The sequence below is a fragment of the Pteropus alecto genome, unplaced genomic scaffold (genome assembly GCF_000325575.1).
Source record: "Pteropus alecto unplaced genomic scaffold, ASM32557v1 scaffold72, whole genome shotgun sequence".
Classification (NCBI taxonomy): Eukaryota; Metazoa; Chordata; class Mammalia; order Chiroptera; family Pteropodidae; genus Pteropus; species Pteropus alecto.
This window is the reverse complement of record NW_006436811.1, coordinates 7,595,528-7,619,349: the sequence shown is the minus strand read 5'-3', so window position 1 is coordinate 7,619,349 and position 23,822 is coordinate 7,595,528. Positions and strand designations below refer to the sequence as shown.

Here is a 23,822-nt window from a genome sequence, read left to right as displayed (position 1 = left end):
TCTTTATAGCCGAGGTCTTGTCTTACTCTGTTTTGTACTTTTGCACTCTTAACTTTAATCATGATGACTGTCACAGATCAGTTTTTCAAATATTTGGGGAACGAATTTATGTCCCTTAGCAATAAGAGAAAAATTAATAAGCATTCCAATAATAAATCTTGCATCTATTAAAATGTGTAATTAACAGAGGTAAATATGTGTTCCATTTTTCTCCCCACAGTCTCCAAACGTCCACAACTACCCCGATATGGAAGCCGTTCCCCTGTTGCTAAATAATGTGAAAGGGGAACCCCCGGAGGACTCATTATCTGTAGATCACTTCCAAACACAAACTGAGCCAGTGGACTTGTCAATCAACAAAGCCAGGACATCCCCCACAGCTGTTTCATCCTCCCCAGTTTCCATGACAGCATCTGCCTCCTCGCCTTCTTCAACTTCAACATCTTCTTCGTCTTCTAGTCGTCCAGCCTCATCACCAACTGTTATAACATCAGTATCTTCAGCATCATCTTCGTCAACAGTATTAACTCCAGGGCCCCTTGTTGCCTCTGCATCTGGTGTGGGAGGCCAGCAGTTTTTGCACATTATCCATCCTGTACCACCGTCAAGTCCCATGAATTTACAGTCTAACAAACTGAGTCATGTTCACCGAATCCCCGTGGTGGTACAGTCGGTGCCTGTGGTGTACACAGCTGTTCGGTCACCTGGAAATGTGAACAACACTATCGTAGTGCCGCTTTTGGAGGATGGGAGAAGTCATGGCAAAGGTAAGGGACACAGGCAAAGCCTTGGTTTATTTCAGCAGTGCAGGTAACTATTCCTTTATTCAGTGAGTGAACCTTAAATGGTATGCATATATATCCCATACATCCAAACAAGTTCTATACATGACACTAGTTTGTCAGCCATTAAGTAGAACACAGTTTTAGTAGCAACTAATCTTATATTTATGTAGGTATATGATTCAGTATTGCTTATTCTATATTTTTATTCATCAAGACATTTAATGTCCGAATTCAAATACCTAAATTTGCAAAAAAGTGTTTACTTTCAAATACCCAGATGGGAAGGACAGTCTGCAGCTAACATAACTGCTTGTGAAGTATAAACGCATAGATCCCTCATAGAAATGATCCATTATGAAATTTTTAAAAATTGAATCAAGGTGTTTCTTCTGCATTGTTCAGATCGGAGCTTATTTGGATGACAATTTAAGAATGCCATGAAGTTGTAATGCTTGGAAACTGGTCATTCACTTTTGAGTAACTTGTAAATTAAGTCGTCATTAAAATAATTTTAAAGTTAGGTGTTTGGCTAAAAAGTATCATGTAGCTTGAGTTCTTATCTTCAAATAAGTCTAAATTGTTATAATTTTAAATAGTAGGATGGTTCAGTATGATAGAAATATTTCAACATGTAATATTAAAATTCTCTTAGGGTTTAAAGACAGGAAGATACTTTGCTACATGACTGCATTTAATAATACCTAGTTAATTAATTATATATGATAGTTTGCAGCTGATCATGAAGTTATTTATCTACTTCTAAGTTCTTTTTAGTTTCCAATTTTTACTGGAAGGGGCTTGTAATAGCATTATGATGTTAATTTTTTTTCTTCCCATAAACCTAAAAAATAAGCCCCACTTCTGTCTATGGACATGCTACCCTGAACAAGCCTGATGTCTGATCTCGGAAGCTAAGCAGGGCTGGTTAGTACTTGGATGGGAGACCACCTAGGAAGACCAGGTGCCGTAGGTGTAAAAATAAAATAAAATTAAATTAAAAAATAAGGGATTGTAAACTGAGAAGGTCTTTGTAATCTGTGAGGTCAACCAAGGGTTGCCTCGCCTAAAAAAATAAAATATAGAAAAAATAAGCCCCCCTTCTTTAGAAATGTAAAATGCCCATGATCGTTGGTTCATTCCCTTTAAATTGAATACATATGTATGCATTTTGTCTTCAGAACCTAGAAATGATAATGGATTAGGATTTTATGTATTTTTTGCTTTGACTGAGGCCCAGAATTAAACTATGACTAATGAATACATAAAACACTTCTCATAAAAGGCTAATAAACATGGTTGTTTGGTTCTTGTATAAGATAGGCTTCAATGCATAGAAATAACATTTGATTGTGAACTTAGAGAAAATTTTGCAAACATATACTACAAAACTATGCATTCATCTTTGTCAAGTTATTGTTTATGAGTAGTGCTGTCAGTTTCTTCATAGCACATGAAATAAATTTCACCTTCCCAGTTTTACCAAGTGAAAAATCTCTTGACTCATAGCAGTCAGATATTTTAGACTGCAGTCTTGAGGTGCAGAGACTCTGTGCTTACTTCCTGACAGCTTCTCTCTCTCTCTGAGAGTGTGCTGTCATGGGCAAAGGCCCAGTACTTGTCCCACCACCCTCTTCATGAACAGGAAGAAGAAAAAGAGGGAATAGGGAGCCTTTTTGTGATTTCACTTGAGCTGATATTTACTTCTTTGATATTACTAACACTTCTGATTAAAAAAGAGCTAATAGATTTGAATAATAACATAACTGAAGGATACCTCAGGTATTTATTTTCTCCTATAATTATAGATGTTTTTATAATTTTTTAAGAATTAGGAATTAACAAATATCAAAAAACATAACCTTACATATTACATTATTTTATATGTGTGTACATGTGTATAGTAGAGAATATACCACATAAGGGAAATATTGCTTTTATCATGAAGTTGATTGATAAGGATTTTAACATTGTTACTGATTTTTTTTTTTTTTTTTACAATTTTGATGCACTAATGAAGAAAAAAGATATCTCTTTTATTTGCCATTATCATTTTTATGGGAAAGATTTTTATTTAAAGTGGATAATATATAAAGTATATTGCCAATTTTCTGGGAAATATATCTTTGCAGAAGAACTTTATTAAAACTCAGGCATGAGTATATTTGTTAGTAACATGCAGTGTTTTTTACTCAATAGTTTTCTCATAGTATATGATTATATAAATGACACATTTATATAATTTTAAACACACTGGACCGTGATGTGGACATTCAGAGATTTAGGATCAAGAATGTATGAGTTAGAATTCTAGTTCTCTCACTTACAGCTTTGGACTTAGGAAAGCTATTTAATCTCAATAATCTTCATTTTCTTCAGTGATAGATGGGATTAAGAACATCTGTCTTTGAAGATTATTGGGAAGATTAAGATCTTATGTGTAAATTTCTAGCATTGATCAACTATCCATAAATATTTGCAATTATTTATCATTATTTTCTCCCTCTGAAAATGTGTGGGGAGCCATAATGTCCAGAAATTTTTTCCCTTATAAAAACAGAAAGTTGGAGGGAAAAAAATTATTAAATTTAAAAATGAAAAACTGCTCCTAAGAAGCTCGTATAGAAATGCCTCTTAAAGTTATTACTATAACAGATTATAAGGGATAAAAGTTTAGTATAAGAAATTGTCTGGAAACATTCCATATTTTTTGGTTTTATTAGTTTATATTGTTTTTATAATCACCATATTCTACAGATAATGCTATAGCACTTTATAAGATTTTTTATTATTTAACTGATTAATTAGATGCTCGTAAAGTATCTAATGGAGGAGGCCTGCTTACCTTACAAAATGAATAAAGGAAAGGGCATTTCAGTAATTCCTCCAGCCTTTATTTGGCACATATACAGCTGGGCACTAGGCCAGCAGTGGAATGGCTGAGTGATAAAGGGAGCCCCTATTTTTATTCCTATTTAGGACTTGTATATCTGGTATAGATGAACAATAGAAAATATGGTAGGGGAGTTGGATCTTTTAAATGCTAGTAATAAAAATATAAAACTAATTCATATAAATGTAGATGGTTGTGCTGGCAAATTACTTTTAAAGTTGATATAACATATCTGGTCTCTGGTAGAGAAATAGATTGCTGGATGTCACATTACATGAATGACTGTGAATGTACACATCCACATCTAAGATAATGTATCATATGAATTGGATAATTTATCCATTCAAGTATTTATTGAGCATCTATCATGTATCAGGCATTTTCCTGGCACCAGGGATACAGTGTTGAGCAAAACAGATTCTGTTTCTATCTGAGTGCTTGTAGTCTATTAAACAACAAAAAAAATCGTGCAGTTTACTGGTAATAGCGAACAGAGTTGGATTAAAACATAGACCAGCTATGGATTTGCCCAAGGCATAGAGTTGAATTATATTTGCAGACAGAGAAAGTTGTAGTTGACAAAAGTATTTTCATGGTGTGTTATATATGGTCATAAGACATGTTTCTACTGTGATGCTCAGAGAAAGGGTGATTTGGGGGTGTGATGGGGTAACACTGCCACATGGGTATGTGGACTGATGACAGAAGGATGTGAAAGGAGGGTAGAATCTCAGCTCATCCAAACATTTAAAGAATATCGGCCTAAGGAAATGACAAGTTGTTAGCTAGCCCAAGGCACCAACATCTCAGTTGGGCCTCGAATGTGATATGCGACATGATGAAAGATGACCTGATCTTCTGGAAGGTACCGTAAACAAGCACATTGAGACTAGAGCTGTGAGAAGGAAGATGTCAGATAAGGTCTCTCAAGGGAGACATTTTTCTGCTTAATACCAAAAGGGCAAAGTAGCAGATGGACCCCAGAGTGGCAGTGCTGAGAGGTAGGAGGCTCTCCATGTGGAGACAGCAGCCAGCGGACTGGTCTGGCCCGATTTCATTACTGTATAACCTGGGACATGTTACTTGTCAACGAGACCCTGAAGAGAGGATTTTACCTTACAAAGGAATTTCAGTCCAGCTTGGGTAGATTTTGGTAGATTTCCCAGGAAATATTAATTAATTTTTTACAGAGAAAATGTTAGGGTCTAAAATCACAAGCAAAGTTGTTCTTGGTTTGTTATTGCTTCGATGGAAGACTGGGGTGTTTAGGATTCCCTTCCCTCTGTCCCTCCTATCCATCCATCCGTCCATCCATCCATCCATCTTTCCATTTCATCTGCTAGGGAGGTAAAAGGAAGAGTGTTAAAGAAAATACAGGCGAAACAAGTGTTTCAAGAAGGGAGTTATCAGTTTTTTCGAAAGCTGCTGAGGGGCAAATAAAATGAGGACTGAGAATTGGGCATTTAGCAAAGGCAGAGTTCATTGGTGACACGGTGCCAGTGGAGCAGCGGGGAGAAAGGGCTGACTGAAGTGAGTTTGTGTTCTGATGGGAGGTGTGAGGGGAGACTGCGAGCCTAGACAGCTCTTTGGAGTAGTTCTGGAAAGAGGTGTAGAGAAATGATAGCTAGGGAGACATTTAAGCTCTCAAGGGAGGGATTTTAAATGAGGGAGATAGCATATTTGTATTTAGTCAAGAATAGTCCTGTAGATAGTTGAAAATTGGTAATTCTAGGGAGGGCAGAATTGTAGAAGCAAAATTCCTAATTGCTCGTTAGTTGATTATATTATACTGTGGAAGTAACCTGCATCTTGCAGTAATTAACCCGAGTTCTAAAGTCAGTTTATTAGACTGAAAAAAAATTTAGGAAAAAAAAAAGGATACTTAATGGAAAATGAAAGAAAATTTAAAAACAGAAGATAATCGTCTAGGACTGACAATGAAAAGCAAACAAATAATGTGCAGTATTGAAAATTATAAAAATGGTAGCAGAATTGTAAAAATGATAGCAGAATTAATGTAAATATAAGAACAAACATTTCTCATGCATCACCTAGTAGGTGTATGAGAATTCATTCACAACAAAAGATTAACCCAAATTAATGTGTATTTGTCATTAAAAGACATTTCTTACATTTGTGTATTAATAGATATGACATTTTAAAAATTCAGAATACTTAAAGGTCATACCATAACCAGTCTATGAAAATGCAACTAAAAGAGCTAAAAAGATTTATCTCCTCCCTTCCGTACCTCAGCGGGTCCCTTCTTCCTTAGCTGGAGGAACAGATGCTGTCACCTTGGTGCCTAGGATATGGCTTGAGCCAGGGTGTGATTGTTTGGTGATCTGGGAATAGTTTGAACTGGAAAGCCTGGTGCAGCCAGGTGGGTGTTTTTCACTGTTGCCCAGTTTTCTTCCTTGACCACAATCCCATTCTTCTTTATTAGTTTATGTAGAAGGTCTATTATTTCTCCGCCACTCCCCATTATTGTTGTCTCCTTTGCTGTCCAGACCTATCACGTCACTGGAATAAAATAGATTCTCCTGAGGGAAGAGCTCAGCTTCAGTTTCCTATCCCAGCAGCCCAGTCTACCAGAATTATACGAAACAGATTTATCGCATTCAGATTTTTTATTATAACGGTGTCATACTTGAAAAATAATTATTATGGGCCATAAGTGCATTCTTCTTGACTTAAAACATTTATGTAATTAGATCCATGACTATAAATTACTTTTTTTCCCAAAATATCTGACAAAAGCATGTTGATACTGCTGTTAGGAAACAACCCCATTTGGCATGTGATTTCTTTGGTCATCTTCTTTAAAAGAGTCTTGTTTTCTTATTATATTTAAATGAAGTGAAGAATCCTCCAAAAATATACCTTGTTTTCATAGCACTCCTTCAGGAGTTTCAAAGGGATGTGACCATGGGCAGATTTGAAATACTCACACCCCATTTTCTTCCTACAGGCTGTTGCTTTTCTCAGCAGCCTACAGGAAGAAGCCACAAGTGTATTTTTAGTCTTTTGCTGTTTATATTCGTGAAAGGAAATATGGCCATCACAGTGATTGCTGCAAAGCTAGTTGGAGGATATGGCTGTGGCTCCTTACCATTGAATCCAATGGTTTTGCTACCATGAAACTCTCCCATCTCAAACCCTCTTAGTTTTACAAATTTTCTTCTGCTGTTAGCTTTCCCACTTGCTGTTAATAATGTCTTATTTCAGGCCACAGTTCGTTTTGTCACAGCTCGCCTCTTCTGTCTACCTTACACATGACTGTCCTCTTTTAGTTCACCATTCCGTGGAGTCCTGGTATCATCTGTCCATATGACCAGAATAGTCCAGGGCAGCTGACCTATGCTTATGTGTATGCTTGTCTTTGCTTCTTGAGTGATTGAACTACCACAGCTTCCTTTGGTAAATGTATTCTTCTACTTAGGCTTAAGTATGATAGCTACTACATAAAGATTCATATTTTAATTCTGGATTTGATGTTTAACAACAAATTTTCTAGTTAAGTTTTTTAATTTTTTAAAGTCGTTTATTGGGAAGTGAAACTGAAAAGACTGACTTTTGGTTTATTATTCTTAAATGTAGGCTTTGATAGGACTTGAATATTTCACTTCTCATAAAACAATGATAGGAACTTGTTAAATAGTGAGAAAGCAAGTCAGCTAATATTTATGAAAAATCGAATTTTAAATAGTTCAGAAAATTTTATTTTTTTATAGATATATTGATCATTTGTTGTTTATTTTTACCTGGTTTTCAACACAGAGTAGAAACTTATCTGTATTTTTCACTTCTGGACATGAACAGACATTAACTAGAGCCCATCAAAAAACTGGCTTCTTACACTCTCGTTTCTCTAAAATACCTACAATCTGCTGATTCTTATGCTTCCTCTGGAATAGATTGGGTTAGTTCTAAAATTTCATAATAACAGGCTCAGAGAAGAGACAGAAATTGTCTGTTTTTCTAAGGAAATGAGCAGAAAAGAGAAAACACTAGGTTAAGCTCCTTAGAAACTATGTAATGTCAAGGAATAAGTTTGATTGGCTTTTCCCCCACAGAGTTGAATAGTAAATGAAAGAACAAAGGCAAAAAGTAAAGTATGGACAGCAGAGGGGATCCACACTGAGAGGTGGTCCTTCGTTCAGAAGTAGATATTACTTGAGGATGTGAAGATATGGACAAGAGACAAATCCGTTTATTAGATAAAGTAGCTAAAGAGGTTATCAGAATGGGCTTGGTGTTCACTCTGTTAGGAAGTGACACATAGCACTTTCTAAATTTGTTAGGACAAGATTCTCTTATAATAAAAAGATCTAATTTATCTTAAATATATGCTTAAATGAGATGTGTAACTAATATAGTATTTTAATGTAGTCTCTACATTTTCACCACATCTGAAAAATTTCTCTGATAATATTTAATATATTGAACATTACATATTGGATTTTGAAATATAATTTTTTTGTTTCCTTAGTAGTTTCATTTAGTAAGACTAAATTTTTTCTCTCCTGAAATAGTGTTCTACTTAAATGTAAAGCCTCTGCTTTCAAATTGTAAAGGGGCTGTTATGCTACAAGGAAATTCCTATTTTACGTATTAGATTACAGATTATTTATAGGATTATTTTGATGATGTTTGGACAAATATACTCACTGCAAGAAAACTTGTGGTGTTAGAGATGTATACACATATATATTTAGAAAATGGGCATTTTACCCAATAACTCTTAATACCTGGAAGGAACAAGTGAAAGAAGGAAGAATGTAAAATCAAAGAGGGAAGCTTGGTCTTAAAATCATTGCCAGCACTGTTTTTTATTGGCTTTTTAATTATTTACAACTCCGTGACTGTGGTTTCTGTTCCTTATTTTTTTTTTATTCCCTTAGTAATAATTCTTTTTCTATTCTAAACTGTTAATATTTTCTCAGTTCTTTTTCCCTGCCTATTTTCCATTGGTAATAGAGAATTTGATTAACTGATATACTGCTTTGTGTTCTTTAGAAAAGAACAATTTGATATTTGTTTATCCAGTAAGTAAAAGAACAGGTTCTAATTTACAGAGTAATAATCACATGCTCTATTTTTCCTCCAGCCACCTTTATATGGAGGAAATACTACTTTGATCATTGGCCAGTTGTATGTGTTTTTCATGACCAGGTGGCTTCAACATCTTTTTTCTTCCATTAATTAGTTCACTTATTTAATGAATGTTTTATGGCTGATTATATGGCCTGGAATGTCTACTGCTCCAAGCTGTGATGATTTTTAAAATAACTCCTCTCAAAAGTGAGCTCCGGTTTGCAATACACTAAAACAATTATTGTTCACAGTGTGGGTCATTTTTCTGTTGGTGAATCTTGAAATCAATTTAGTAGCTCATAATTAGCATTTTTAAAGAAATTAAATAGAATGAAATAGATTTTAAAATATCTGATAGTATCACCCAAATAAATGTTATATCATGGAACTTTTGTTCAGCCTATTTACATAATGCAAATGTGGTACCATGATTGTGCTTGAGACAGACAGACAGACAGACAGAGACAGACAGAGAAAGCGCGCGAGCACGCACAAGCTGAGTTATATTGAAATATATATTTTTTTACTGTGGTTCCTGTCCAGAAGTTTGAAAGAGATCACGCTGGAATTCTCTCACCTTTAACTCAGCCCCTTTCCTCTCCTTTTTCTCCTTTCTTCACCTTCTTTTCAAATAACCTTGGTTATTTCATATTCTTTTTCTCTGCCCTGACACTTTCCATCACCCCTCCATTTCCCTGCCTTTTTCTTTCTCCCAGTTGTCCTTCTCTGTCCGCCCCTACCCCTCACCATTCTACCTTTTTTTGAATCTTGATTATTCTCTCTGTTCATATTTAACCAAATCACCTATCCCAAAGTGATATATTATGGAACTAAGTAATCTATATTGAAAATTACAGTCTTTGTACTGCCATCTAGTGGTAGAGTTTTAAAACAGTGTGAACTGAGAGTAGTCGGAGGAAGAACTCTATAATCTAGTTGTTTATTCTATAATTGTTCCCAAATATACCCAGTTAGCTTAGAGTTGTCAGGGAGTGCAGTGAATATGCCCTTTTTTAAAATAAAACTTGAAACTGATTTTGAAACCTAATTTTTCTATTGTGTTTTAGAGTTCTAGTATCCGAAATAGTGAACAAACAAACAAAAATCACACACACAACTATTAACTTGGTCCAGAAAAGAAAAGCATCACTTACTTTTACCTCCTTGTCCCAATTCCCATCCTGCACATTTGTATAGGACTTCTGTTTAGTAGAAATAAAATGCTACTTTCTGTGTATCTGTACTGACTTCATTTTATTTTGTTTTTATAACTATGGATTCTGTTTGTTGGAATAAATAGAAGCATGTATATGCCAACCTGTGAGCTATTAACAAGTTTTGTTGATGTTATAGAGAAAAACTAAATGAAAGAGTTATGTCTTGGGAGAGCAAGAACTCAGGGAGACAAAAAATAGGAGAAATTGATGAAACTGAGATAATCGGGAATAGCCCCTGGAGAATTCAACAGAGAACTGCCTTTTCAATCGCTTGGTATAATGTGGTATATATTGTTAATAAACCTCACTCCTAAGATAAAAAGGTTGGTGTTTCCCAAAATTCATCTAAGCCTCATTAGCTACTGTTTTCTCAACACATTGCATTGTCCCTGACACTAGTAAATAAATGCTCAGTTAGTTAGTTATTTAATGAGAGATGAATGAACAAAAGATTTATCTATGTAGGTACAGTGTGTGAGATGCCCAGGAATGCTATGACTGATAATGGTCTATAATCCTAAACCCTAACCCTAAAGGGAACCTTCCCTTGTACGGTGAAGGGGAGGAAGCAGCAACATGACACGAGTACCAGCAGGGCTCCTCACATCCTCACAGCTGGGCTCCTGCCACTGCTGCATCCCACTTTGTTGCCATGCCACCAGAGATCTCCTGTTCCAGCCACCACTAACATGGACTTTCATGATGACAACACTGCTTTTATCATGAAATTTCCTTTTCCTGGAAGGCCTTTTCTTTTTCTGGCAAAAGACCTCATTCAAATGTATTCTTTTCTAGAAAAGTTATACACCAAATTGTAAACCAATTTATTTCATGTGTGTGTGTGTGTGTGTGTGTGTGTGTGTGTAATATCTTGGCTCGATATATTTGGTTCAAATCTATTATGTATAATTATATTATACTGATATCTGTATCATTGTCTTTCTTCCTTTTCCAGTGTCTGGCACACAATAAACAATAAGTGTTTGCAGAATGAATGAATAGCACTCCCAAAGCTGTTGCTATTTTATATCAATGGGCTATCTGTAATTCTATGGTGTTCTTGAGTATATTGTTTCTGATGTTTCCCAAGTTTATTTCATAGCACTTAACATTAAAGAATAATATTTCATAGTACGTTATAGATGTTTCATATGATTTAGGTTTTAATAGTTTCTGATTGAATCCCTGTGAGTGGAAAACACTCGTGGCTTCCAAATGATCTAAGTGAAAAAATATTGCTGTATGAAAATTATAGTCAGTTATTATTCTTTTAGTCTCAGGTAAATTATTTTACCTGTGAAACTAAAATGAATAATGGCTTTGATTGGATCTAGGCAATTAATAGCGTTTGCTAGGTTCCTTCCATAATAGTAATGCCAATTTAATTCCCCAGTCAGAGTGAAACAAATTATACTCCTACCCCACCACAGTCAACTGTGTCAGCATCATAGTTCCATAAAATCTCAATAAAATCTGAAAACTGTGCAGTGTGGATAATCCCACTATAAATTATAATACGAATTACCCCTCCAGACTCTATTCTCTCCATTAAGTTCATAGACACTGTCTCTTTGTACATAAAGTTTTATGAAATAAATCGACCAGTTCTCATGTCCTTACCAGATAGCAGGCTGTTTTGATTTAAAAGCTGATAGTGATACAATCAGTTTTTGGTGTTTGCAGTGCATTTTAAAAACATAAATTTCATCTAATGAACCTTAAGTAGAAGGAAAATGCTACTTTTATTTGCACTATGCTGTGAGGAAGAATGAATGACATATTTACTGTGGTGGGTCCATTTGTTGCAGCCATAAAACAATGATTTGGTTTCCTTCCGCAGGTCTCTGATCTTAAAGGTACATTAACCCAAGCAGAAACCTAAAACAACTGTCTGACTTGTTTCCATTCTTCTATTTAAAAAGAATTGTCGATTTCATGATTGCATTTTTGTCTCTTCTGTTCTAAAGCCAAGGGCTCCCTAATAATCCCTGGTGTGGCCTTTATCAGAAGTACATGTTTTAAATCAGTCCTCTATAAACTCAGAGCCCTTTAAAGCTGAGAAAGCCTTCTGGAGACCTAGGTTGTAAATCCCCAAAGAACATGAATTAGACTCTGGAGGAAGTCATATGTTATAATGAAGGTAGAGTGGGTGGCATTTGAGGTGAAAGTTAAAGAAGCATAAGGCTTTGCTACTCAGAGGAGGTAGAAGTATTCCAGACCAGGAAAAGAGTGAAAAATGAGGGTAGAGAATGAAGGGTACCTCAAGAATGAATAGTGTAGTTTTACCAAATTCTAGGCTCTAATGCACTCACAGACACACGCACTTTGCATAGAATATAAAACACATATGACATGCATGACATACACTATGAATTACTTGTAAGAGAGGATCTGAGATCCTCCTTCTCTAGAAGTGAATGCCTTCTAACTCTTAGTTGAAATATGATTCTTACATTCTTGGCAAATAAGATTTTCAAGCTGTGTGTAGAGATAAAATAATGAGTAAAAATTTGCCAAGGAAAAATAAATGAGAGAAGTAGTTCTCAATTTGTATTTTTATTACTTGGATCCCTTTAAATGTTTCTTAGTAGGTTTTTTATGTATTCCCAATAGCCACAAAAATTTTGTAGCATTTCGCATTCTGTAGTTTTCCTTAGCAAAGGAAATAAATCTACTGATTTTTGTATTACCAATCTATAGGTGCTTGATCTCCTGAGATTCTCACGTGCCAACTCCCTGCCGAAATTAGGAAAATCCCTTTATCTATAGGTACACTGAGGGCAAAACATGGCAGCCAACAAAGGAGGTGTCAAAGTTATTCTTAAAATAAGAACTGGAAAAATCACAGCGAGGCCTTTTGGGGTTGGAGTAAGTAGGCTTACACAGCTCATTAGTCCTTGATGATGATACTTTATTACAGCATAATAATTGCCTTTAAAATTCTAACCATTAGTAATGAAAGAAAGGGCAAATTATGGTCAGTGTGAGGTAAGCAACAAAGTATGTAATCAATCTAATAAAGATATTTATTAAAAATCATTTCAATAACTAACCTCTATCGAATGCCTATATATTGTTCGTGCTTTATGTACGTTATCTTTAAGTCTTACATAGCCAGTGTATAGGTATTACTGCCTGCCTTTTACAGCTAGGAAAACTGAGACTTCCTCTACTCCTTATGAGGTCACAGCTTATTTTAGTAGTAGAGCCTTGAATAAAATCAAAACTTTTTAATGCTCTAAAGCCATTTTGCTGTACTTGGGCTTGATGCTTAAAAAGTATGCCTTAGTTATCTAGAGGATTTGTCAATATTAAATAGCCCAGTTCAATATTTCCTTAAATTAGATACATCATATTTTTAAATTTTATTTTTTCGTGAAGGTTTAAAATTCGTTATATATGAAATATATATATAAAAGCAAGTTCATGTGTGTGTGTGTGTGTGTGTGTTGCATATACATACACACACATACACACACACACACACGCGCACACACACACACACACATACATGAATTGCATGAAGTATTTCCATGTTGCTAAATATTGACATTATGGTACCATATTATATATTTCCATTTCTCCAGCATCTTGCAGTATTAAAAACAGCCTCAAGCTGTAGGTTAGCATTTCTAGGTGTGTAGGGAAATTTTGTCAAAGTGTGGTTCACTGAGTTTCAGAGATCGACATCTGTGTCATTTTTAGACATATCTGGTCCCTGCCTGGAGCTCTCTTGAGCAGGGAATTGGTTAAACAGACATGTATAACATGTACGACAGACGTGGCTATTCAGTTCTGGTGGTAATTATTTTCTGAAAAACACAAGGGGAAACCACAAAATAAAAATACAGCCAGCATTTATTATTACTGTTGTAATTATATTTATTTTTCTTAGATTAATGAGTTCAATAAAATTCTGAGCACTAGCCAATAGCTAATAATCATTATAACATTACAGTTTTAGAATTATCCCAGCTTATATAAGCAGATGTTCTGAAATGCCTTCTTCAAAATTGGAAAGTAAATTCCATAAAATGAGTGTTTGGTTACAGAGAATAGCTTCATTGTAAGATCTGACATATCCCAGTTTTGTTTCAGTTTCTCTTCAGAGCCTTTATATAGTATGTTTTCTATGTTTTTCTAGTTCTCTTACTATTTTATTGAGTTTATCAAAGAGTGAAATATCTTGTATGCTGCCCAGTATTGACTGGTACCATGATATATGGTAGAAAGTATTTTCCAACACATTCTCAAATTTGTGGTTATAATGGAACATAATCCATTTATCATCTAACAAATGAACAGTAACTGGCAATGGAGTGTTAAGCGGCATCATTGTGCCCATTGGTGTAATCTACACTAATCAAGGTAGTATAACCTCCAGTTATGTGTTTTATTATCTGATTATCCACCTTGTGACTAGGACAGCTGTTAAGAGGCCCGTTTCTTTCCTTCCTTGGCCAATGTGATCATTTTTTATGTTAATAACCATAATAAGCCTCTCATTTAAAAGTAAACCCCCTTTCAACTATAACTTAAACCGTTTTTAACTACATAATTGTTGATGATCTGATTTAAGTGGAAGATTATAACTTTTTTCAGTTTACAGGTCTAAATAAGCCGCTCAATGGTTTATAGCTATTTTCCAGTGTTGTGCTCTGTATTTTTAATTCTGATTAACGCTGAGTATAGAATCATCCCTACTAACAGCAAGAGTAAGCTGTCATAGACTCAGACTCTATTCGTTAACATTATCTTTTATTCCCTACTTTATTCCAGAAAGATATAAGAAATATCAGCCATATTATTACTGTTCAACTGGTGGGTAGTTTCTTTAGAAAGGCCTTGCATATTTGTGAGGTGCAGGATGCAGTGGCCATCTCATATCTAGGCATGACAGAATATGCTCAAAGAAGAGCTTAGTATCATGTGCAAACAAACACACATGAACACACCCAGAGATGTAGTATATTCAAGTTAAAACATAATAGCGCCTAGAAACTATTAAGGTTGTAAATTAAATGAAATAGTTGACTTTTTATAAACTTTTTGAATTTTATTTCTTATATTGTACCATTTAAATGGAAAAAAAGTCTTCATGTTTATTTTAAAAAGCATGGTGATTATAGCATCAATTTATTTTCTTGCTTTCTTATTTTATCAAAACTAAATAAAATTTGCACTGCCAGGTTAAAATACTGTTTTCTTAAAAAAAATTTTAAGCACAATTTTTTTAACCATTTGTCTTACCCAGGAATTTTCCAGTGTATTCCTTTCCATTCACTTATTTGATTAATACGCATTTATGATTCAGCCACATGAGCCGTGCACAGACAATGCCCACAAGAAGTTCGTAGTTGAGTGAATAAAGGAGACAAAACAACTACAGTGAGAAGCGTTCTGTAATACAGATAGATATGCATAGACGCACAGAGGTAGAGTACAAAGGAACCAGTGAGCTCAGTGGTTGAGAGGGGCGTTTCTCATAGGGAAGTGTTAGTTGCATTGTCCCTGTAGAAATAAGGAAGGAAAGGCAATTAAAAGAAAAAAGATGCAGAGTCCTAGGAATATAAAAGAGCATAGTATATACTGGTAGGCAGTAGATTATACAGGTAGTTAGGTTGGTGTTGTTGAAATGAAGGGTGTTTATAAGAAATGGAAATGAGGCTCCAGGGGTATTCATGGATCTGGTTATCATAGGCCTTGTATGCTAAGGAGTCTATATTTACTGAATGCTACAGGGAGACACAGAAAGCTTGAAGGTAGTGGGGGAGTAACATGGTAACGTTCAAATCTGTGCATGAGGGACTGAAAGTAGTGAAAATAAAAGGCTATTTTAGGAAGCCAGATGAGAATTCCTAAAGGCCTGTGCAGAGGCAGCATGAATGGAAATCTGATGTATGGAACTTATTGCCCAAATAGATATCAAAGATGAAGGAAAAGAATAAATATAGGATAGCTCTTGTTTTGGCAACTGAAACATGTTGAGAAAGTTCAATGGAAGAATATATGAATTAAAAGGTCATATTGAAAATGCCACCTAGAAAACAATGCAAAGGTAAAAAGTTGACAAAAACATGAAAGAAAAGTTGGGACATCATTGAAGTGTGCCAAAATTTATAAAAGGACTTCTATAAAATAAGAGTAGATAGAATGCAAGATTCAGAGAAATGTCTGGGAATTTTGGAAAATTAAGGGAAGTCATTTATCTTAGAGTGTAAACAAATAAATATAAATAAATCCACATTGAGACACATAGCAATGAAATTGTCAAGCATGATTCATGAAGAAAACCTCAAAGTTTTATCTACCAAGAAATTAAAGAGTGACAAAGACTGTTAGCAACAACCGGTGCCAGAAAGTAAGGCAGTAGTCTGTTCAAAGGGCTGAGGGTTCCTTGAATTTTGTTCTCAGCTAAGGTGAATTCAATTGACAGTAAATTTTTTTAAAATTTCAAATGTATATTTACTAAGAGCTTACCACTCACAGAAATTCTCTAAAACAACCAAAGGATATACTTTTCGAAAGACGTTAAAGTACCCCAAAGGAAAGATGAGCTTAGAATTGGTTTTAAAAATATAAATAACTGTCTGTATAAAGAAAGAAATTTTAATTAATTTGACAGTGAAACATGAACCAAAATTCTAGATTATAATAAAAAAGTTCATGGTGAAGATGGGAATGTTCTTTGGGTAGTTAACAATATGCCAAATCCTTCTTGTGTTTTGGAGACTAGATAGCCAAAATGACTTTAGACTTTAGGAAAAAAAAAATTTAAGTCTGGAAATATTAATTCTTATAACGATATGGGGAAATGGGAATGTTCGTCCATTAGCGAGAGTGTCCATTGATTCAGCTGCTTTGGGGAGCAATTTGGCAATATCTAATAAAACTGATAATATACATATCCTGTAATTACATTACCAGGTGTAGACTATGAGGAAACTTGCAGCAGCTTGTTTCAGCTTGCATAGCAGTTGATATTATGATTAATTTCCTATCACTATGAGAACAGAAAAATAATGATGGTCCATTTACAAAGTAAAATACTATACAACAATTAAAGTGAAAGAGTATAAATATATCTCAAATGTAAGGTTAAGTAAAAATAAGTATGTCATAGAATATATCACTAAATATAGTTTTAAAAGAAGAAAACTATTGATGGTTGTTCATTGACACCTCTCTAGTTAAAGCATAAAAGCTTGCATAGAAAGAGTATTCACCAGGATACTATGGAAGAAGGAAACAAAACTGGAAAAAAAAATAACAAAGAACCAACTCTTTCTGTGATATTTTTCCTTTTTTAATAATCTGAAAGAAATACTGCAAATGTTAATGTTGTTTTATTTTAATCTTTTGGAAGAATAAATAGGTGGGTCATTATGTGTATGTTTGGAATTTCTTGAAATGACTTGACATAAAAGAAATGCTATAGGTAATTTATCTCAATTTTAAAAGCAAGTTTATAAGAGAGCAAATAGTGGTTCATACGTTAAATGGCTCTTCATATTTTGTCTTTTATATCAAGGCAGTTGGATGTGAGAAACAAGGGAAGAAACAATTTTCAGGATTTGGGGTAGTCAAAGGAGAAAAAGGAATAGAAATCTTGACTTATTTAATTGATAGCATGACTGTGATGGACACGTAAGAAGTCCTTTATTAGATGTGAATGCGCATGGATTACAGTGAGCCATTCGGGCATCTCAGATCTCAACATAGCCTCAGGGACAACCAATGCTTAATGCCGAGGTGACCTGCCAGTTTTGATTAAGGAAATCAGGGTAGATGATGTTCAGAATGCATATTAGTAGCACATTATAAATTTCAGAAATTATCTAAACATAAATGTTAGTGTTTTTACCAATAAAAATTCTGTCTGTCTTTATTATTATATTCAGAGTAAACACTATCAAACTTTTGTGTTTGTTTAATACCTAAAGTGACCCCAGCCACTCTACCCAAGATCTCAGCCTGCATTATAGCCCTTATCTTTCTCAGAAACTGTCTTCTCTTCACTGACCAAGATGGGCTTTCATGAAGAAGTAAGTGTAAACCCAATTTAAAGTTCAGAAAGCAAAACAAACAAACAGACACACTAGTGTGTGCCTTCTATGCCTTCTCCCAGCATAGTATATATTATAGTCATGCTCTCAAAATACTTGTTTCGCCTGGCCCATCTTCAGGGCAGAATTACAGCTTTGATCTTGTTCTTCAAGAGTCGTTTCTGGAGGCAGCACCACCTGCCTGTATGGACTCCTTCCCTAACCACATTAGAGGCTCAGGAAAGGGGTGTGAGTACATAAGCCCCAAAGCAGTGGTTGTGCCTGAAGCCAAAGGAAGTCATAATTGCATTTCCAGATGGTCGGGATCTCACTGGCTTCTCAGAGACCAGGTAGTTTATCATTTCAAGATGGGGTTTTTAGCAAATTATCAGAATGATGTCTCCATAAAAACAAACCAAAAATACAGAGAATGCATGATTCCTATGGATCGATGGAAACTAATGGAATTGTCCTTTCTTATAAAAGCAAACCACTCATAGACTCGATATGGGAAAGACCTTTAATCCAGTGTCACAAAGCAGATTTTCCTCTGAACACACACATTCTTCATCCTAGATTGAAACACAGGGAATCACATAGCAATTCTTGATTCTGGGCCCACAGATATTGACAGGTCATTTTTGAGTAGCTATTTACCCCACAATAGGATGCTGCCAGCAGTGCACTGGAAAGAGTCAGCACTGCTTTTGCCCTCCAAGGCAAATCACATTCCAGAATTTTAGCATAGTAGACTCTGGCATTCATAGATAGAGCATCTAAGATTTCTGCTTTCACAAGCATGCCAGGAGTCTGTATGTAGTACGTGTATTTTGCTAAATTATAAGTTAGAGTCACATGAGGGTGTCACATGAGAGTTCATGATAGAGCCTCCCCAACTGTAGGACTCACCTCTATGGTGCTTTGTACTCTCTGCTTGCGGCCCACATAGTAACTCTTGTGAGTTGTTGGAGGGAAATGTGTGTTTGTGTGTGTGTAAATCAAATGAGAAAGAAAACTTTCATAAAAATTTTTTAAAAAAAAGTGATATGAGGATGTATACAAGAAATATGTAACTCTGGGTGGAGATGTGTTATTGGGTGTGGGGACAAGCACGCCCATTCCCGAAGCCGAGAGAGGAGAGAGTTTAAAGAAGAGGCCAGAAGTGAAAATGAAGAGAAAGAACCAATAGTCTTGAAAGCCATAGAGAAATCCAATGACGTGTATAAATAATTCACAAATATGAGGATTTTTGTTGGTTTTAGAACATATCTCCAAGAATTCCAAGTGTCTTCTCTAAGAGGGCAAATTAAATCACGATTGTATATTAGAACCTACTTTTAGTCAAGCAGGTGTAAGTATAAATGGGGCACGTAAACAAAACTATTTGAAGGAGGCAGAGGGTAACAGCAACGTTAATTGTAAATGTGCCACAGTAGTGCCTCATGTCAATTTTTTTCAACCTTTTTATTTTTAAACTAGCAAAGAACCTTTCCATGATAAACCACTTATATGACAATATGCATAGCTGATAGAGAAACAGAATTGTTAAGTCCAAGGTACATTTTTTGCCCTTTCTTAAATATTTCTTGTATTAACCTAAAGCACTGTGATTCAGTAGCACTTCAAATTATTATATCAGATTTCAGTCTGTTTCTTAAAAGATTCAATTCTACCCAGTCTACAAACCAAAAAAAAATTCAGGTGAAACAAAAGGTCCAGCTAAGTGAAATAAAAAGACCATAGATTAATGCCTAAAATCATCTTCTCTGTGCATTACGGATGAAAATTTGGTGATCTCATCATTCCTCATATGTACTCACCACAAAATCACTTCATTATTAAGTAATTTCAATCATCTCTGCCTAAAGTGGGTTCAGTTTTGAATAAATCAGTAGGAGCTGGTTGGCTAGGGTTTTGAGAATTGTAATGAATTGACAGAATGGGAAGGTAACAGGAAGTGGCGGTGTACCATTACCTCAGAGGGCTCCTGGAGTTCCGGGCTCCTGATGGGCTCTGGAGACTTCATGAGGTTACCAAGCATGGTGTAAAAGTTCACTATTAGTGGAAAATTTTATGAATGCTTTTTAATCACGAAAGCCTTTTGTGCTCTAAGACATACTTCCAGTGAACACAAGACAATTGGTAATCTGTATTCGTTTTCCTTTTACAAATAAGAAAAGTAGTTTTAGTTATGGTTCTTTAGAAAAATGAAACCCTAGTAGCTGTTGTGATAATCTCAGCAAACATTGATTTTTTAAGCTATAATTTAAATGATTGAATTTCTTTGTTGCAGTTTCTAAGCAGTAACTCATATTAGAGAAATGATAAGTATGTTGAAGCATTTAAAATATTTTCCTGAAAGAAAATCCTGTTCCATGTAATTTAGCTAAAAAGTGAATAAAACTTATAAACGTTTTTATTCCCATGTCATCCCATGACCTATTCAAACAAAAAATATAATTATCTAAGACTTTACAGAGTACTAGAAATTTAATAATTGTGACTTTCCCCCTTAAATGCTAATATTAGAATATTAATCTATAATGTAATTTTTAAAATAAAATGTGAAGTAGACATGTTTATCATTATATTATAGAATCTTTTGCCAGCTGGGAACCACTGGCATCTATACCATCATCTTCATCAATAAATATTACATTTTGTTGTACACAATAGAGTATAATTGATGTGGTCTGTCCTCTCAAGAAGCAGATAGAATAATGAGGTAAAATAAGCATATGCTTAAGTATAATTAAAAATGGACAGTGCAAGAGCTCCATAACAATGTATAAATACAAAATATAGGTATTTTTTTTAAAGGAGAGATTGCATTTCATTAGAAAATGAAACAAAGTTTCGTGAAGCAGGTATCGTTCTGTAGGAAGAGTGGATTTTCGTTGACCAAATTGCAGGTGGACAGTAATAGCCAGATCTTTGGGGATAAGACGCATCAGAGTTCCAAATGAGAAATGAATTATGGAATGATTGAGGATTGTTGAACCTTATTTGTTAGGTGGTGGGAAAATTCAAGGTTCCAAACAAGGAATGTTTTGAGGAAAGTCCTGCATTCGTTCAGTTACTGAGAAGTGCTATGTGGGATGAACATGCATAGCATTACGTCAAAGACGTTCATTAAAAAGCAGTATGAAAAGAAAGGAACGGGCTCCAGAATAATTGTGGAGTAAAGCACTAACAATTAGCGACTGATTTAAATAAGGGAAACAAATGAAGCGAATGAGAATTTTGAATGTGGGTGACCAGGAGAGTAATGTGTCTATGCATTGAAACTTGAAAGAAGAATAGGACTTGAGTTCAAAGTGACTTTTGAACATTCGGGTGGAGAAGGATGCTGGAAATATGAGATTGGAGTTTAGGGGAGAGATTATAGCTGGGGTACATGAATTTGATATTCATCTCCTGGGTTACCAACTAAATTATAGAAATTGTGGCGTTGTGTGGAATTTCTGAGAAGCTCGCCAATAGAGGCAGATAAAAGAGAGTAGGTAGTGGAACCTGAAGGAGAAAACTAACATTTAGGCATATGCAGAGAGAGGAGATAAAGAGGAAGGTTAAAGAGAGGAAGGGAAGGAGAGATGGGGAGAGGGAGGGAGGAAAGGAGGAAGAGAGAGACAGAGACAGAGAGACAGAGAGACCAAGACCCAAGAGAATTAAATAGTATTCAACAGAGTCTACAAATGCTTTCTCTAAAGGGCCAAATGGTGTTTTATGGCTAAGCCATATGGTTTCTGTGACAACTACTCAACTCTGCCTTTGTAGCACTAAAGCAGCTAGAGACAGAAAAAATGAGCATGGTTGAATAAAACCTTATTTACAAAAACAGGTGGCAAGGCCAGCAGGCCTTAGTGCGCCTATTCCTGAAACCAGGGGAGAAAGTTGTTTTTTAAAAAAAGGCCACAAGTGAAAATGAGAGACAGCCCACACAGTCTTGAATGCTGTAGGGAGGTCCAGTGGCATTATAACTGAGAAGTGGACCTTGCAGTAGGAAATTATAAGAACACTATGAGGTTATTTTTTAATATAATGGAAACAGAAGCCATTATACTGTCAAGTGTGCAGATAGGAATTGGGAAAATGAATAAATTGCATATTATATCTACACAGTAGTAACACCCCAGGATTTACATAATTGATTGAATTTTTAAGTCTTCATTTGGGGTTCTATCCGTCACAGTTGCTACTGTGTAGAGGCATACAGTTTCATTAGCAGTAACAAAAGAAAAGAAAGTCAGAAACAGCACAGTGGAAACATCAGTAAACAGAGTGGGACCCCGGAGAACTGGTTGTCATCTTGGAGTTCACCATACTTTCAGTCAAGCTTTATGTACTTATGAATTTTTCTCTCATCAGATATCTCGATATGCTAGAAAAATCAAGCATATATTTGAGCAACTGTTATTCTGAAATTAAATGAGGTCAAACCATCAGTTGTACAAATATTTTCTGAAGAGCATGCTTCATCCTCCTTCAAGTAATAAAGTCCTTAGTTATCACTGACTGCTTGAGGTGACCAAAGAGAAAAAGCAAGTGCAGTTTTTTTTTTTTTTACAGAATATTAATATTTATGTCACTGATGATTCTTACACATGGATCTCGAGCTGGATCTCCTCCTGTGCCCCCAGCTCATATAGCCAGGGTGATCCTTATCAAATGACAGAATTCAGATCATGTCATTTTTCTGCTCAGTGCCCTCCAAAGGCTTCTCTTCCCACCCATAACTAAACTCAAAATTCTTACATTGGCCACCAAGGCCTCCTGTCCTCTGCACACCCTTGCGCATGTTTATCCCCTTGGCTCGGCCTTTCTCAGCTCCAGCTAGAGCCTCCTTGCAGGTCCACAGATACGTTAAACCCGCCCCACCTCAGAGCCTTTGCACCTATTGCTTGCTCTGCTTGGAATGCCACCCTCCTCCCCAAAAATCTACAAGCCTCCCTCAACTCCTTCAGCCGTTGCTCAGATGTCACTTTTTTCCATGAGGCCTCTCCTGGCCGCCCTCTCTGAATGTGTCCACCTGCCTCTCAGCAGCCCCTACGCCCTTCACGGCGTTAGTTTTCTCCTTAGCACTTACCTGACAGAGGATGTGTTTTTCTTGTGTATTTTTTTGTTATTTGTCTCCTGCCAGTATAAAAGTAGGAATTTTTATCTTGCTTGTTTGCCGCTCTCTCCCTAGCACCCAGAAGTGCTTGGTACGTAATGAGTGCCCAATAAATATCTGTCAACTGAATATATAAATGAATATTTGGATCAAGAGAAGTAGTGATTTTATATATTATCCAATATATATTCTGTAGTGGTATTTTCAGTTTGGGTACATTTAAAAAGAAATCTGCCTAATTTGAATTACTATAGGAGAAGGCGAGGGACTTGGAAATGGTATTATATAAGGGAGGATTGAAGAAGCATTAAATTTACTGTCAGGGTAAAACAGAATGATGATTGGCTGCCAAGGGCCAGGCAGGGTACTAAATGCTTTGCATATATCATCTCATTTACTTCTCACAGCAGAAATGGCAGGAGAAGAAACTGAGAATGAACAGTGGGAAAGCAATTGTCCAAGGTCAGGTGGCTGCAAGTGAACAAAACCAGAAGTCACACCCATCTTCTCTGAAGCCAGAGTGGTGTTTTTATCCTAAAGGAATACTGTGACTGTCCTTTGTTGGAGAATTCCTGCATTGCATGAGTTGGAGGAGGACTCTTCTACTCTCTGAGGCCATAATGCTATGAATTCTCTCCCTGCCCATTCCCACCACCCCCCACCCCCCGCATACAT

General features: G+C 35.6%; 1 protein-coding gene across 15 annotated transcripts in view; it reads left to right on the top strand.

Annotated features, from left to right (window-relative positions):
• The window catches only part of KLF12 (Kruppel like factor 12), a 371,797-nt gene that overhangs the window by 248,620 nt on the left and 99,355 nt on the right, over positions 1 to 23,822 (top strand). For all 15 annotated transcript variants that reach the window (XM_025048178.1, XM_025048177.1, XM_025048179.1 and 12 more), the window contains one exon: positions 221 to 767. In XM_025048178.1, the coding sequence (XP_024903946.1) occupies positions 221 to 767 (547 nt within the window). The remainder of the gene's footprint in view (positions 1 to 220; positions 768 to 23,822) is intronic.